The sequence below is a fragment of the Marmota marmota genome, unplaced genomic scaffold (genome assembly GCF_001458135.2).
Source record: "Marmota marmota marmota unplaced genomic scaffold, marMar, whole genome shotgun sequence".
Taxonomy (NCBI): domain Eukaryota; kingdom Metazoa; phylum Chordata; class Mammalia; order Rodentia; family Sciuridae; genus Marmota; species Marmota marmota.
In genome coordinates, this window is record NW_026000103.1 from 515,806 (window position 1) to 530,111 (window position 14,306).

The following is a 14,306-nucleotide window of genomic DNA, read 5'->3' on the forward strand; positions in this document are numbered from 1 at the left end:
TTCTTTGATATAAGGAGAGTAACTAAGAACAGAGTAGGGACGAAGAGCATGAGAAGAAGATTAACATTAAACAGGGACGAGAGGTGGGAGGGAAAGGGAGAGAGAAGGGATATTGCATGGAAATGGAAGGAGACCCTCATGGTTATACAGAAAATGAGAGGAAAGGGAAAAAAAAACAAGGGGGAGAAATGAACTACAGTAGATGGGGTAGAGAGAGAAGATGGGAGGGAAGGGAAGGGGAGGGGGGATAGTAGAGGATAGGAAAGGCAGCAGAATACAACAGACACTAGTATGGCAATATGTAAAACAGTGGATGTGTAACCGATGTTATTCTGCAATCTGTATACGGGGTAAAAATGGGAGTTCATAATCCACTTGAATCAAAGTGTAAATATGATATGTCAAGAACTATGTAATGTTTTGAACAACCAACAATAAAAATTAAAAAAAAGATATTTCACCTCACTACAGTCAGAATTATTTGCATCATTAAGAATATAATTATTAATAATTGTTGAAGAGGATATGGGGAAAGAAATACTCTCATACATTGTTGGTAGGACTGCAAATCAGTATAACCACTCTGGAAAACATTATGGAGATTCTTCAAAAAACTAGGAGTGGAACCATTATATGACCTAGTGATCCCACTCCTTAGTGTATATCCAAAAGATACCCAAAAGTTGCTACTATAAAGATACGATCATATCGATATTTATGAGTGCAAATTACATTAGCTAAGTTTCAGAATAGCTCAAATACCTACCAACAGACAAATGGATAAAGAAAATGTGGCGCATATATATACACATACACACACACACACACACACACAATAGAGTTACTCAGTCATAAAGAAGAATGAAAATTACGGCATTTCCTGTTAAATGATTGGAACTAAAGAACATTACGCTACAGTATGTAAAAACGTGGATGTGTAACCGATGCGATTCTGCAATTTGTATACAGGGTAAAAATGGGAGTTCATAATCCACTTGAATCAAATGTATGAAATATGATATGTCAAGAGCTTTGTAATATTTTGAACTAATAATAATAATAATAAAAATAAACAAAAAGAAAAAAAAAGAACATTATGCTAAATAAAATAAGCAAGACCCCAAAAGTCAAGGGTCAAATGTTTTCTCTCATATGTGGAAGCTCATATAAAATAAAGGTGAAAAAGTATGTGTGTTGGGGAGAGATAATTACATGGAAATAGAAGAAGTTCAGTAGAAGAGGACTGAGGGGGAGAGAGGAGGGACATGAGAAGGGAGGAGGCATGGAATTAATCTGGCTAAACTTTCCCTTGTACACAAATGAATAACATCACAGTGAATTTCAGTTCCCTCTTCCTTCTCTTCCTCCCCACCCCCCGTTCCTTTTCCTTTTCTGCTTCCTCCACTCTACTGGTCTTTCTTTATATCTATGAAGTTTATTTTTAAATTAGTGCATTATGGTTACTATATCCATATTATATCCATAGTGCATTAAATTAAAAAAAAACTTTCCTCACTGATACATGCTTTACTTAAGAGGACTATAAAGCCATCTAATTAGTTAGTATACTGTTCAGAACACATTGCTCAGAAATTTGGTAGTTTGTTCTGCCCCTTGAGTGATCTTAACAAATACAATTTAGCATACACAAGAAAACACCCATTTTAACAGCCCTTCATTCAATACTGTAAATCAAGTAAGAAAATTCAGATGAGGTTTTGGTCAAATTGGAATGGGACAGACAGGGCAGCATGTAAAAAGTGCCCCGTAAACTAAGTATTTGCTATTGATTTCAGAAACCCAATCCTGTATTTTTCATACTGGCCAGATACACACATTACCATCCAAAGAATGGAATTATTTTTTTCAGAAAGAGGAGAACAAAGGTATTTTACTTCAGTGCCCCCACAGACATACAAACACTGAACTGCTAGATTTGGCTTTGTGATACACTCACATTCTTCCCACTGTCCCAAAAGGAAAAACATTTGTACTTAGTGTTAGAGACCCCAAAGTCACTCAGTGTCCCATTGTTTATACATGAGAACAACAGGCTTCAATTTTCTGTCAATAGTAATCTTGTTGGCACAAAATAACTTTTTATTATTCCTGTCCCCTGACAAATAGTGAGATGAGAAGGGAGGGCCTGGGGAGGACACCTTTTTAAAGTAAAATGACACTCATCTCCTTGTAGGTGATTTCAAGACATTTAATATTCTTCTTGCCCCACCCCCAACCCAGCACTGTCGCCCCATCTCACCCCATTTTCCATCAGGATTACATTAGCTTGAAAGCTGACAATTCAATCACCTCTAAAGCAACCATTTACTCTGTTATTTAATAGAAGGGGGAAACCCAGTTACCATAACAACTCACATCCACATGGTAATTATGGAGAATCTAAAATTCAGCAAACCATACTTTTCACAGTGTTTTCTAGGGAGAATCTGCAACAAGCACAGATAAAATTTCTCCCCATTATAATTCACAATTTCCATCTAATTGTTTCTTATTACATGGCTGCTCAAACTACTCTATATATTCCATAAGAAATATGTTTTTAAAATAAAAAGGAACTGAAAGAAAAAGTGAAATACACTTCTTATATTTCAAATGATTGGTTTCATCATATGTACTTTGGGGCATCTAGGGAAAAAAATTAAGAAAGCAGAGGTAAAACAAAATCTATAAAGCAAAAAGAATCAATTGATGATAACTTTTTTTAAAAAAAGAAAGAATATAGAACCAAAGATTTTATTCAGAGCACAGCTTCCAGCAAGTAAGGATGAACTATCTCTAAACTAAAAATGAAAAAAAATAAGCTCATTACTTAATTCTGATGGTGAAATATGGTTGGGTAGCAGTGGCAGGATCAGGAAAATCTGCATGTGTTTAGGAATAGAGAAAATAATGAAGCAAGGCTGCCAATTCAGCATCACCCAATTTAGGTGAGACTGTCATGTCAAAGTTAGAAATGCCAAAGGATGATGAGACTCGTGATGAATTCCATGGAAGAAAACTGTCATTCACCTTCAGCTTCTTCCTTAACAGGGACAAAGTTAACCTCAGGATGAGAAGATACAAAATCAGAGAAGAGGAGGAAATCACCTGAGCTTGTACAAACCCTGCAAGATCTGAAATGACCACTGATGATCCCCTATTCACAGGAGTGAACAGTTTCTTCAGATTTAAAGAAATGTAAACAAGACAGCAATTATGCAGTACTAGTATATCAGGTCAAACACAAATCAGATTGGATCTGTGATTCTTCCAAAAATATCAGGGGAAAATATCATGTTAAACAAAGATAACAATAATAAACTTTTTTAAAAAGGCATACAACACTTTTTTAGAGAGAGAGTGAGAATTTTTTAATATTTATTTCTTAGTTTTCGGTGGACACAACATCTTTATTTTATTTGTATGTGGTGCTGAGGATCGAACCCAGCACCTTGTGCATGCCAGAAGAGCATGCTACCGCTTGAGCCACATCCCCAGCCCTGCATACAACACTTTTATTGTCAGGAACAAGCCAAGGATCATGTCCTCTCTCTCCACTCTTGTATTGAACCAAAGATTTTATTCAGAGTATAGTCTTGAATTTTATACAACATACATAAGAAAAAGTACAAAACTGATTAAAGTAATCAATAATAAATTAAATTAATGGGGAGATATTCCATGTACATAAATAGGAAGACTCAATATTGTCAAAATGTCAGTTGTTCCCAACTTAATCTACTGATTTTCATGAGCCAAAAATTGCTTCAAGTTATTCTACAGATATCAAGAAATTGACTCTAAAGCTCATATGGAAGGGCAAAATACCCAGAAGAGCCAACATTATATTGAAGGAGAACAAAATGGAAAGGTGCCACTCCCCAACTTCAAGACTTATCATAAAGCTACAGGAATCAAGACAGTGTGGTATTGGTGAATGACTAGGGAAATTGATCAATGGCACAGAATAGAAAGCTACATGAATGGCAAGTGAACAGATGAAAAGACATCATTAGACATTACCCTTCCTCCATTACCCTTCCTCTACTCTGCTGGTCTTCCTTCTATTTATAGTTTTTTTTGTTGGTGCATTATAGATATATACAAAGGCGAAATTCACTGTGGTGTATTCATATATGTATATACATAGCATAATTTAGTCAATTTCATTCCTTAAATCCTCTGTTTTCCCATCCTTCTTCCTTCTTTCTCAGTACCCCCTAGTCCCTTTCTATTAACTTTATTATCCAGTATTACTAGATAACACAAACAAGCAAAAAACATTGCAAGAATAAGATGTCTCATGAGCACAGATGCAAAAATTTCTAACAAACTTTTAGCAAACCAAACACAGCAATATATACAGGATAGAACATTATCTAGGAATGCAGGGTTAGTTTACATTGGAAAATCAAGGAAAATAATTCATCATATCTCAATAGATGTACAAAAAGCATTTGACAAAATTCGACATCTATTTGTGATAAAATTCTCAGCAATGGTGAAACACCGAATGCTTTTTCTAATACCATAAATAAGACAAGAATGTCTACTCTGTCTAGTCCTGTTCGACATAGTGTGATCAGGTACTAATAAAGGAATGGAAGGAATATAGATACTAATTAAGACCATCTTTCTTCACAGACAATGTTACAATAAAAACAAAAATAATCTACAAAAAGGCTACAAGAATTTATAAGTGAGTTTAAAAAGGTCAGGGATGAAAAAATCAATTGTATATTTACACACTATCAATAGAAATTTAAATAAAAGGTCTAGTTGTAATACCATGAAAATGTTTACTTAAGAAATTTAACAAAATGTGTCTAAGATTTGTAACACAAAAACAACAAAATATCACTCTAAGTGGAAAGACATATCTTGTACCTGATTATAGAAACTAAACATTACTAAGTTGTCAGTTTTATCCCAAGTTGACCTGGGAACTCGATACATTTACAATCAAAATCACAACAGGGGTGTGTGTGTGTGTGTGTGTGTGTGTGCGTGCGCGTGCTTGTGTGTGTGTGTGTGTGTGTGTGTGTGTGATTTCTCAAAGCTCATCTAAAATTTAGAATAAAAGCAAAGGGCCTAAAATTGTCAGAAAAAAAATGTTTTTTGGAGAAAAAGAAGCAAAGTTGGAGAACTCATACTACTTCAATACTCATCAAAAAGTGTCAGTAAATAACCTGTGTGGTTTTAGTGAAAGGCTAGACATATACATCAATAGAACACAAGTGAGTATAGAAAAAGGTCCACAAAAATATGGAGAGATGATTTTCAGCAAAACTCCTTAGGCAGTTCAGGGAAGAAAGGATGGTGTTTTCAACAAACATAGTTTGTACTTTGTAAAATTTTAACTAAATAGATCACAGTCTAAAATTCAAGGCTTAAAGTATAAAACTTCTACAAGAAAATGGACTATCCATAAACTGATTTTTAGATAAACTAAATGTGTTATATCCAAACAGTAGAATGCTATTCTGTCCCAAAAGTAATGAGGTACTGATACATGCTACTACATAACCTTGAAAAGATACTAAATGAAAAAACCATACTCCAAAACACCCACATATTATATGATTTTATGTATATGAAATGTCCAGAATAAGCAAATCTACAGTGACAGAAAGAGATTAGAAGTTTGCAGGAGGCTAAGGTAGGGGAAATTAGAGTGTGATTACTTAGGGGTGTAGAATTTGTTTACAGGTGATGAAAATATTCTAAAATTAATTGTGGCAATGGCATATATCTCCATGAATATATTGAAAACCAATGAATCATACAATATAAGTAAGTAAATTTTATGACAAACAAATTTTACCTCATTTTTTTCAAAAAAAAAAAGAGTAAAAAGTAAACACAGGAGTTTAAAAAAATAAATTTTTGAAACCTTGAGTTAAAAAACAATTAAAAGAAAAATGTGATAAATTAGAATGCTTCAGAATTAAAAACCTACTCTTCAAAGACAATGTTAGAGAAATGAAGAGACAAGGTACAGACCAGGTAAAAACATTTACATAATTTATTTCTAATGTAGACTATATTAAGGATTCTCATTTGAATATAACACCAGTAAGGGGAGGGGGGACAGTAAAAGATTAGAGCATACACTTTGTGGAAGAAACTACATGAATGGCAAATGAACAGATGAAAAGACATCATTAGTCATTAAAGGAAAACCATTAATAAAACCCTAAAAGGAAAACATGACCCAAGTGCAAGAATGGCTACATTTATAAAAACTGACCATTATCAAGGAGGCAGAGCAACTTGCACATTTGCAAGTGGGCATTCAAAAAAATTTTTGATATGGAAAATCACCAAATGGATTACAACAAAAGAAAGGCTAGAAGCAAAAAGAGTTAGGGGCTATTAGATTATCCTGAGAAGATCCCAAGGTAGTTTTTAAAAGTTCTCTGATTGACCTAGAAAAGAGGACAGTTTCACTTTCCTGTGTTTTCAGTTACCTACAGACAACTGTGCTCTGAAAATATGAAATACACTGTTCATATTTCTAAGTTCCACATCATTCTGAGTAGCCTGATGAAATCTTGCACCATCTCATTCTAGACATGAGTCATCCCTTTGTCTAACATATTTACACTGTATACACTAACAGCCCCTTAGTCACATAGTAACCCTCTGAGGTATCAGATCAACCGTCATGGTATTGAAATGTTTGTGCTCAAGTCACCCTGACTTTACTTAAAAATGGCCCAAAGCATGAGAATGGGGAGGATGGCATTTTGTATATGCCCAAGAGAAGCCATAAAGTGAAAAGATTAAAGTTCTTGACTTAATAAGGAAAGGGAAAGAATCACCCTAAAGTTGCTAAGCTCTACAGTAAGAATAAATCTTCTATCCATAAAATTGTGAAGAAGGAAAAATAAATTTCATATTAAATTTCATTGTCACACCTCAAACTGCAAAATTTATAGCCACAATATATGCTAGGTGCTTAGTTATGATGGAGAATGCATTGCTGCATGAGGTTCAGTACTATCTGTGGTTTCAGGCATTTACTTACTACGTAAGGTCTCAGTACACACTCCTTTCAGATAAGGAAAGACAACTGTATAGGATAGTTCAAGGACCTCATTCCTGGGTTCAGATTCTAGGTTCCTCCACTTAGTTTTAAGACCTTGAGCAAATTAACAGGACCTACCTCAGAGGATTAATGTAGAGATTAAACAAATTAATAAGCACATGCTCCCAGGGGAGCTTCCAGTTACAGGATCCCATCAAAAATTTAAAATGTCATAAATTTAAAGTGCATTCATTACATCTAACCCAACAACTATCATAGCTTGGTCAGACAACAGACTGTACAATATCAGTAGTTTACCATCATGATCAAATGCCTGCTTGGGAGTTGCAGTTTGCTGCCACTGCCTACCCTCAAGAGATAGTATCATATTGTATCTTGATAACCCACACAAAAAAATGCAAATTCAAAGTACAGTTTCTACTGAATCCATCCACTTTTGCACCATCATAAGGCAAAAAAAAAATCATAAGCCAAACTATTTTAAGTCTGGAACACCTATACATACAGCAATTTTAAAAGTGTCTCGGCTGACTACAGCCTATTATTATTACAACTTATTATTATTATCAAGCAGCTCTAAAAGCTCATATTATTTTTGTCACATAGTTTGAAAAACTGTATAGCTGATTCTCTTTATTATATTTTTTAACACAAATGAACTAAAGTAACCAGAAGATGGAATATGAACTAAAATCCTATCATGGAGATGGATTCAAACTAAAAAGCTTTTTCTCAGCAAAGGAAACAATCAGTGAGGTGAATAGACAGCCTACAGAAGGGAGGCAAATTTTTAGCACATGTACAGATAGAGCACTAATCTCTAGGATACATAAAGAACTCAAAAATCATCACACACACACACACACACACAAAACCCACAATCAATAAATGGGCTAAGGAACTGAACAGACACTTCTCAGAAGAGAATATACAATCAATCAACAAATATATGAAAAACTGTTCAACATCTCCAGCAATTAGAGAAACGCAAATCAAAACTACTCTAAGATTTCATCTCACTCCAGTCAGAATAGCAGCTATTAAGAAGACAAACAACAAAAAGTATTGACAAGGATGTGGGGGAAAAGGCACACTCATACATTGCTGGTGTAAAATTTGTGCAACCAATATGGAAAGCAGTATGGATATTCCTTGGAAAACTTGGAATAGAATCATCATTTGACCCAGCTATCCCTCTCCTCAGTTTATACCCACAGGACTTAAAAACAGCATACTATAGTAATGCAGCCACATCAATGTTTATAGCAGCACAATTCACAAGAGCTAAACTGTGGAACCAACCTAGATGCCCTACAGTAGATGAATGGATACAGAAACTGTGGTATATATACATAATGGAATAATACTCAGCACTAAAAGAAAATAAAATCATGGCATTTTCAGGTAAATGGATGGAGTTGGAGAATATTATTAAGTGAAGTAAGCCAATCCCAAAAAACCAAATGCCAAATGTTTTCTCTTATATGAGGATGCTGATTCATAACAGAGATGAGGGGAAAGAGCATAGGAGGAATGGAGGAACTTTAGATAGGGCAAAGAGGAGGGCAGGGAAGAGAGGGTAGGAAAGATGGTGGAATGAGATGGACATCATTCATCAAGTACATGTGTGAAGAAACGAATGATGTGACTCTACTTTGTGTACAACCAGAGACATGAAAAATTGTGCTCTACATGTGTACTATGAACTGAAATGCATTCTGCTGTCATATATAATTAGAATAAATAAATTTTTAAAAAATCCTACCATAGGTTTCACAGAATTCTGTCCAATATACCTCTAATGGACAACTAAAATATTGTAGACTCTCTATTACAAAAGCTACTAGTATATGAACCCAAAATTTTTCATCATTTGTATCTAGGGCACATCTCATAAGTTCAGATAACAATATCTGGATTTATAAGATATCTTCAGCTATCCTCACTTTGATGGTTTTTCTTGATTCTTTGATGGTGACTTTAAAAATCAGCTTTCTGTGAAGATTTTAAACTCTAGTTGTTCTCCAAATACCTAAGTATACAAATTAAAAACAAACAAAAGAATGTACCAAATCTCTCCTTTTTCCTTAACAACTAATAAGATGCCAGGGAAAAATAAATGTAGAAATTGCCTATGTTGTTCCTTTTTTTGTGAAATTCAACCTCTCTTGTTCCCAGAGAAACATTACTTTTCCAAGATCCTTTCTTCCTCTTCAATTGGATGAAGACACTGTATTAGACAAGAAGTCTTCAAAAAAGGTCTATACAATTTCAACTCTAAATACATGAAAGAAAAATAGATGGCAAAGGACAAAGATGGGTCTTCAAATCCCTTTGTACTTCAATACATTATTATACTGGTGACAATTAGCATACAGACTATAATCTAACCAAATTAGTGACACTAGGATTTATAAATTATGCATCAAAGCATAAGATTTTATATGTACATATCTTAGAAATGCTAGTTATTTAACACTAACTCAAATTTTTATAATTCATGTCTTCATTTATAACTGTTTTTATTTATAACTTATATTTTCATGTATGACCTATTGTGTCTTAATTATATAAAATAAGTATTTTACTGTGATATTTTCTCTTGTTATTCATACATTTTAATTTATATACACATAAGTGAATATCATCAAAAAATGACAACAACAAAAAAATATCCTTCCCAAGTGCTTTCTAGATTCTCTATTTCCCCTGGTTTTGTTGTAATCTGCAATGATCAGATTTATGCAAATCATTTAATGGCATCATAAAACTTCATTTTTTTAATTAGATGAAAGGAAAATTAAGATAAACACTTACATCACAGTTTTTCTTTAAATATACTATGATTAACTGTTAATTCTATTCAAAAATATAAATATTGGTGTACTATATACTTTGAAAGGATTAAAATTAAGAAATAGGGAATATTTTTCTTTAATAAGTTGAAATTTATTCTAAACAGTGGAAGTATGACATTGATGAAATAAACCAAATCTCTAGATGCTACACCTTAATAATTAGGTGGAGAAGTAGCATGGCAGTTTCTTTCAGAAATACATCAAAATATTTTAGCATTCTTTTTGGCCAGTTATTTTAGGAGCCTCTAAGAGAAATTTTAACTGCAATAAAAAAAAATTGCTTCCTAATAAACACTCAACTTCATAAACAAAGTGAAGGAGAGACACTCTAAAACACATACAAAGAAGAGGCTGTTGGAGAGGGAAAGAACCTACCTCATGAACAAGAGCAAGTGATGTCTGCTTGAAGCTTCGCCCTCTACTGGCCATTAGTCGATTCAGTGGTTTGCCATCTTTACTCTGATACATGGATACATCATAACAAAATAACATACCACCTGTTAAATAAATAAATAAAAATTAACAAAAATGACTAAAAGTATCATTTAAAGTAAAAAAAATAAGTACATAAAAACATTTACGATGGAAAAACCTCATTAAATATATTCTCAATGATACATATTCAATATATGGAGAACCATATGAATGAAAAGATAATTTGTCAAGGTAATTGTCATTTTGACTATTGGTGTGTAAGAAAAAAAAAAGGTGAGATATAAATTTAACACTTAAAATATCACTTATTTATAAGTCATTTGTAAACAAGCACTTTTAAATACTTACAAATAAACTAACAAATTTATAACTCCTGGTTTTAAATTTTAGAAACAGTTGGTTGTAGAGAGCTTTCTAAACCTTTTTCCCCCTAAAACAAATTTTGTTGAAAGAGAAACATATGCACATATTCATCCTCATGAACTCTGATAACATGGGGTCCATCAGGTTACACCCACAAGTGAACAAGCTATTCCCCAAAACTGTACTCATTCACTCCTGTCTTCTCCATGTCCTTCCAAAACCTGGCCCAACCAAGTTCTAAACTGACCTTCCAAGCTCCTGCCACAAGAGTCAAGAAAGCAAAGGCAGTCAAGGAGGGTCACTAGAGGGTGAGCTGGGGGGGTCTGGGAAACTATACCAGCAATTTTGAACAAATGAGAAGGCACTTTCAGGTACCAAGATTACTTAAAATACTGAGATTACTTTTTTTTAAAACATCTTTTATTGAAGTATGACAAACACAAAGTGCACATATTGTAAGCATTCATCTCAATGAATTGCAGCACACGGATCAAACATGTTTGAGTAGCACCCAGATCAGGAAGCTAAAAATAATCAGAATCTCCAAAGCCCTTCCTCATGCCTCCCTCTAGTCACACACACGGTTACTTTATTACAAATGAAATTAAATTGTGTAAGTCCTTTTTTAAATATTATTTTAGTTGTAGATGGACACGATACCTTTATTTATTTATTTATTTTTATGTGGTGCTGGGGATCAAACCAAGCGCTCTACCACTGAGCCACAACCCCAGTCTGTGTATGTCCTTTTAATATTGACTTCTTTTACTCCACCTAATTGTTGAGACAATCATTCACATTGTTATTAGCAGCTATATATATAGTCATTCTCTGATGAATAATATTCCATCATATGAATACACCACATTTATTTATTTGTTTTATGTCAAAAGCATTTAGATAGTCTCCATATGCAGGGCTACTCAAATAAGACTGCTATGAACATCACAGTATATATCTCTTGGCGACTTCATTTGGATTAATTCCTAAGAATGAAATAACTGGGTAAAAGGGCATGGATTTATTCAGTATCAGTTTTACAAAGTGTTGAATGACCTACATTTCCATCAGCATTTCTGGTTGCTTTACATATTCATCAATACAATCATCCTTTGGTATCCATGGGGATTGGTTACAGGAACTTCCATGAATATCAAAATCCATGAATGCTCAAGTACTTTATGTGAAAAGACAGTATTTGCATACAATCTATTCACATCCTCTGTATACTTTAAAATCATTTCTACATTACTTATTGTTATTGTTTGGATCTGAAGTGATCCCCCAAAACTCACATGTAAGATAAGGTCTCTAAATAAAATACAAAATAAGGCTGGGGATGTGGCTCAGTGGATGAGTGCCCCCAAGTTCAATCACCAGTACCAAAAAAAAAAAAAAAAAAAAGGAATTCTGAAGTTAATGAAGTTGAATTGACCATCATCTCATATGTTCACTGGACATTTGAACACTCTCTTCTTGAAGCATCCATTAAAACCATTTTCCTGCTTTTTCTACTGAGTGTCTTTTACTCACTGATTTACAAAGGTCTTTATACATTCTGAATGAGTCGTTTATCAGACATATGTTGTAAATACCTTTGTGCAGTCTCTAGCTTGCCTTTTCATTCTCCATTAATATAGTTTCATTAATACATGTTCTTAATTTTAATTAATTTGCCATTCTTTTTATAATTAGAGTTTCAAATTACAGAATTACTTGTATAAAAGACCACACATTCACTCCACAGTACTGTAATGTTACCTTTTCCATAAATCTAGTGATCGTGTGTGTGTGTGTGTGTGTGTGTGTGTGTGTGTGTGTGTGTGAATGCTCTCTGTATTCTTCATTGGTCAGACCATCAGTCCTGGCACTAATACTACCACCCTGTCAATTATTGTGGGTTTATAATAGGTCTTCCAATCTGGTAAAGTACATCCTCCTACTTTGTTGTTTTGCCTCAAGATTGCTAGATTATTCTTGGCCTTTTGCATTTCCACACAGATTCTGGAATCAGCTTATCAATTTCCAGTATAGACTGTGATTGAGTTGAATCTACATATTAATTTGGTGAGAAGGCATATTCTTACAACATGCATTCTTCTAGTCCATAAACATGGCATGCCACTCCACTTAATATTTTTTCCTCTCAATAATATTTTGCAAATAAATTAATTTTAAAAAATGAAAAAACAATATTTTACAGCTTTCATGATCCAAGTTATAAACTTGTTTTAGATACTTGATATTTTTGATGCTATTATAGTTTTTAAATTTCATTTTCCATCTTTGTACATATGGCGTACTCCTGAATTCATTTATTAATTTTGGGAATTAATCTGTAGATTATTTTCGATTTTCTATGTAGAAAATCATGTCTTCAAATAATGAATGTGTCAAACTATTTTTTGTATTTTCCATTTTCATTGTTTTCTCTCACCCATGGCTTATTTTAAAGCATATTGTTCAATTTCCAGGCCTCTGAAGATATTCCAGTTATACTTTTGTTATTTACTTTTAGTTTAACCACTTTGTGATCTAAGGATAGATTCTAAGTGACCTCAATATTGGTCCTTCCTATGTAATTTTGGTAAATTTTTCATGTACTGTTAAAAAGAATATGAATTTTCTTATTGTAATATACAATAGTCTATATATCAATATGTTCATTCATATATTATTCATATATTTTGTGAACTGAGTTGCCTGCTCTGCTAGCTAGTGAAAAGAAGCTTCCAGTACTATTGTAGGTTGGTCTGTTTCCTCTTTTAGTTCTCCTCATTTTAAAATATATTTTGAAGTGGTTATTTCACATACATCAATTAGAATTATATTTTCTTAATGGAGTGCCTTCTTTATTTCCGTGAAATATCCCCTTTATTTCTTGGTTCTTTTTCGTACTGTTTCTTTGTGTTTTAGACAGTGTATAAAAGAACCACAGATGCTGTAAAAATATTTATATTTATCAGAGTAGTTTTCCTCTCCCTTGTTCAGACAGACTAGGTAAAGAACTAATTATGGGTTAACCTTGGTTAAGCTTGATGGTAGTTTTGTGAAATCTATTTCCATTCAGTCCTGTTCCTGGAGCATGTCATTCTCCTTCTATACTCCATTCCCCATCCCCACATCCAAAATTTTCAACTGATCGATTGTCTAATGAGTCTTTGACTCCTCAATCTGGCAAGATTATGGGAGAGTCAGGTCTGCCCTGTTAAATTTAGCTCTTTAACCTCCCATATCATAAACTGCTAAATCCTGGCAAATATCTTAAGGAAGAAACAGATTCTGTGTTTGAGGTTCTTCACATTGCTTAGCACCACATGAAGGCCAAGATCTCTGATTTTCCATCTCCTGCACCAGCCTCTTGCTAGGGAGAGCCTGAAGGCTGCCACTCCAACTGTGACCATAATTCACAAGTGCACCCAGGTAAGAGTGGCTATAGATTTCACTATCAATTCACCACTTGATGGGTTTTCAGCTCTTGCCTGCTTTGTTTTAAGGTCCATTTTCTTAGCCAGTCTTTGTTTCCTAAGCACCACAAGGCCAAAGACCAAAGGAGATTTCACTTTGCCTTTTAGGAGCTTTTTTTTTTTTTTTTAAAA

At 33.7% G+C, this 14,306-nt stretch overlaps 1 protein-coding gene across 1 annotated transcript in view; it reads right to left on the reverse strand.

Annotated features, from left to right (window-relative positions):
- Focad (focadhesin) overlaps nucleotides 1–14,306 on the reverse strand; it is a 260,449-nt gene that overhangs the window by 95,551 nt on the left and 150,592 nt on the right. The window contains exon 19 of the mRNA XM_048783888.1: nucleotides 10,285–10,406. Coding sequence (XP_048639845.1) covers nucleotides 10,285–10,406 — 122 coding nt within the window. The remainder of the gene's footprint in view (nucleotides 1–10,284; nucleotides 10,407–14,306) is intronic.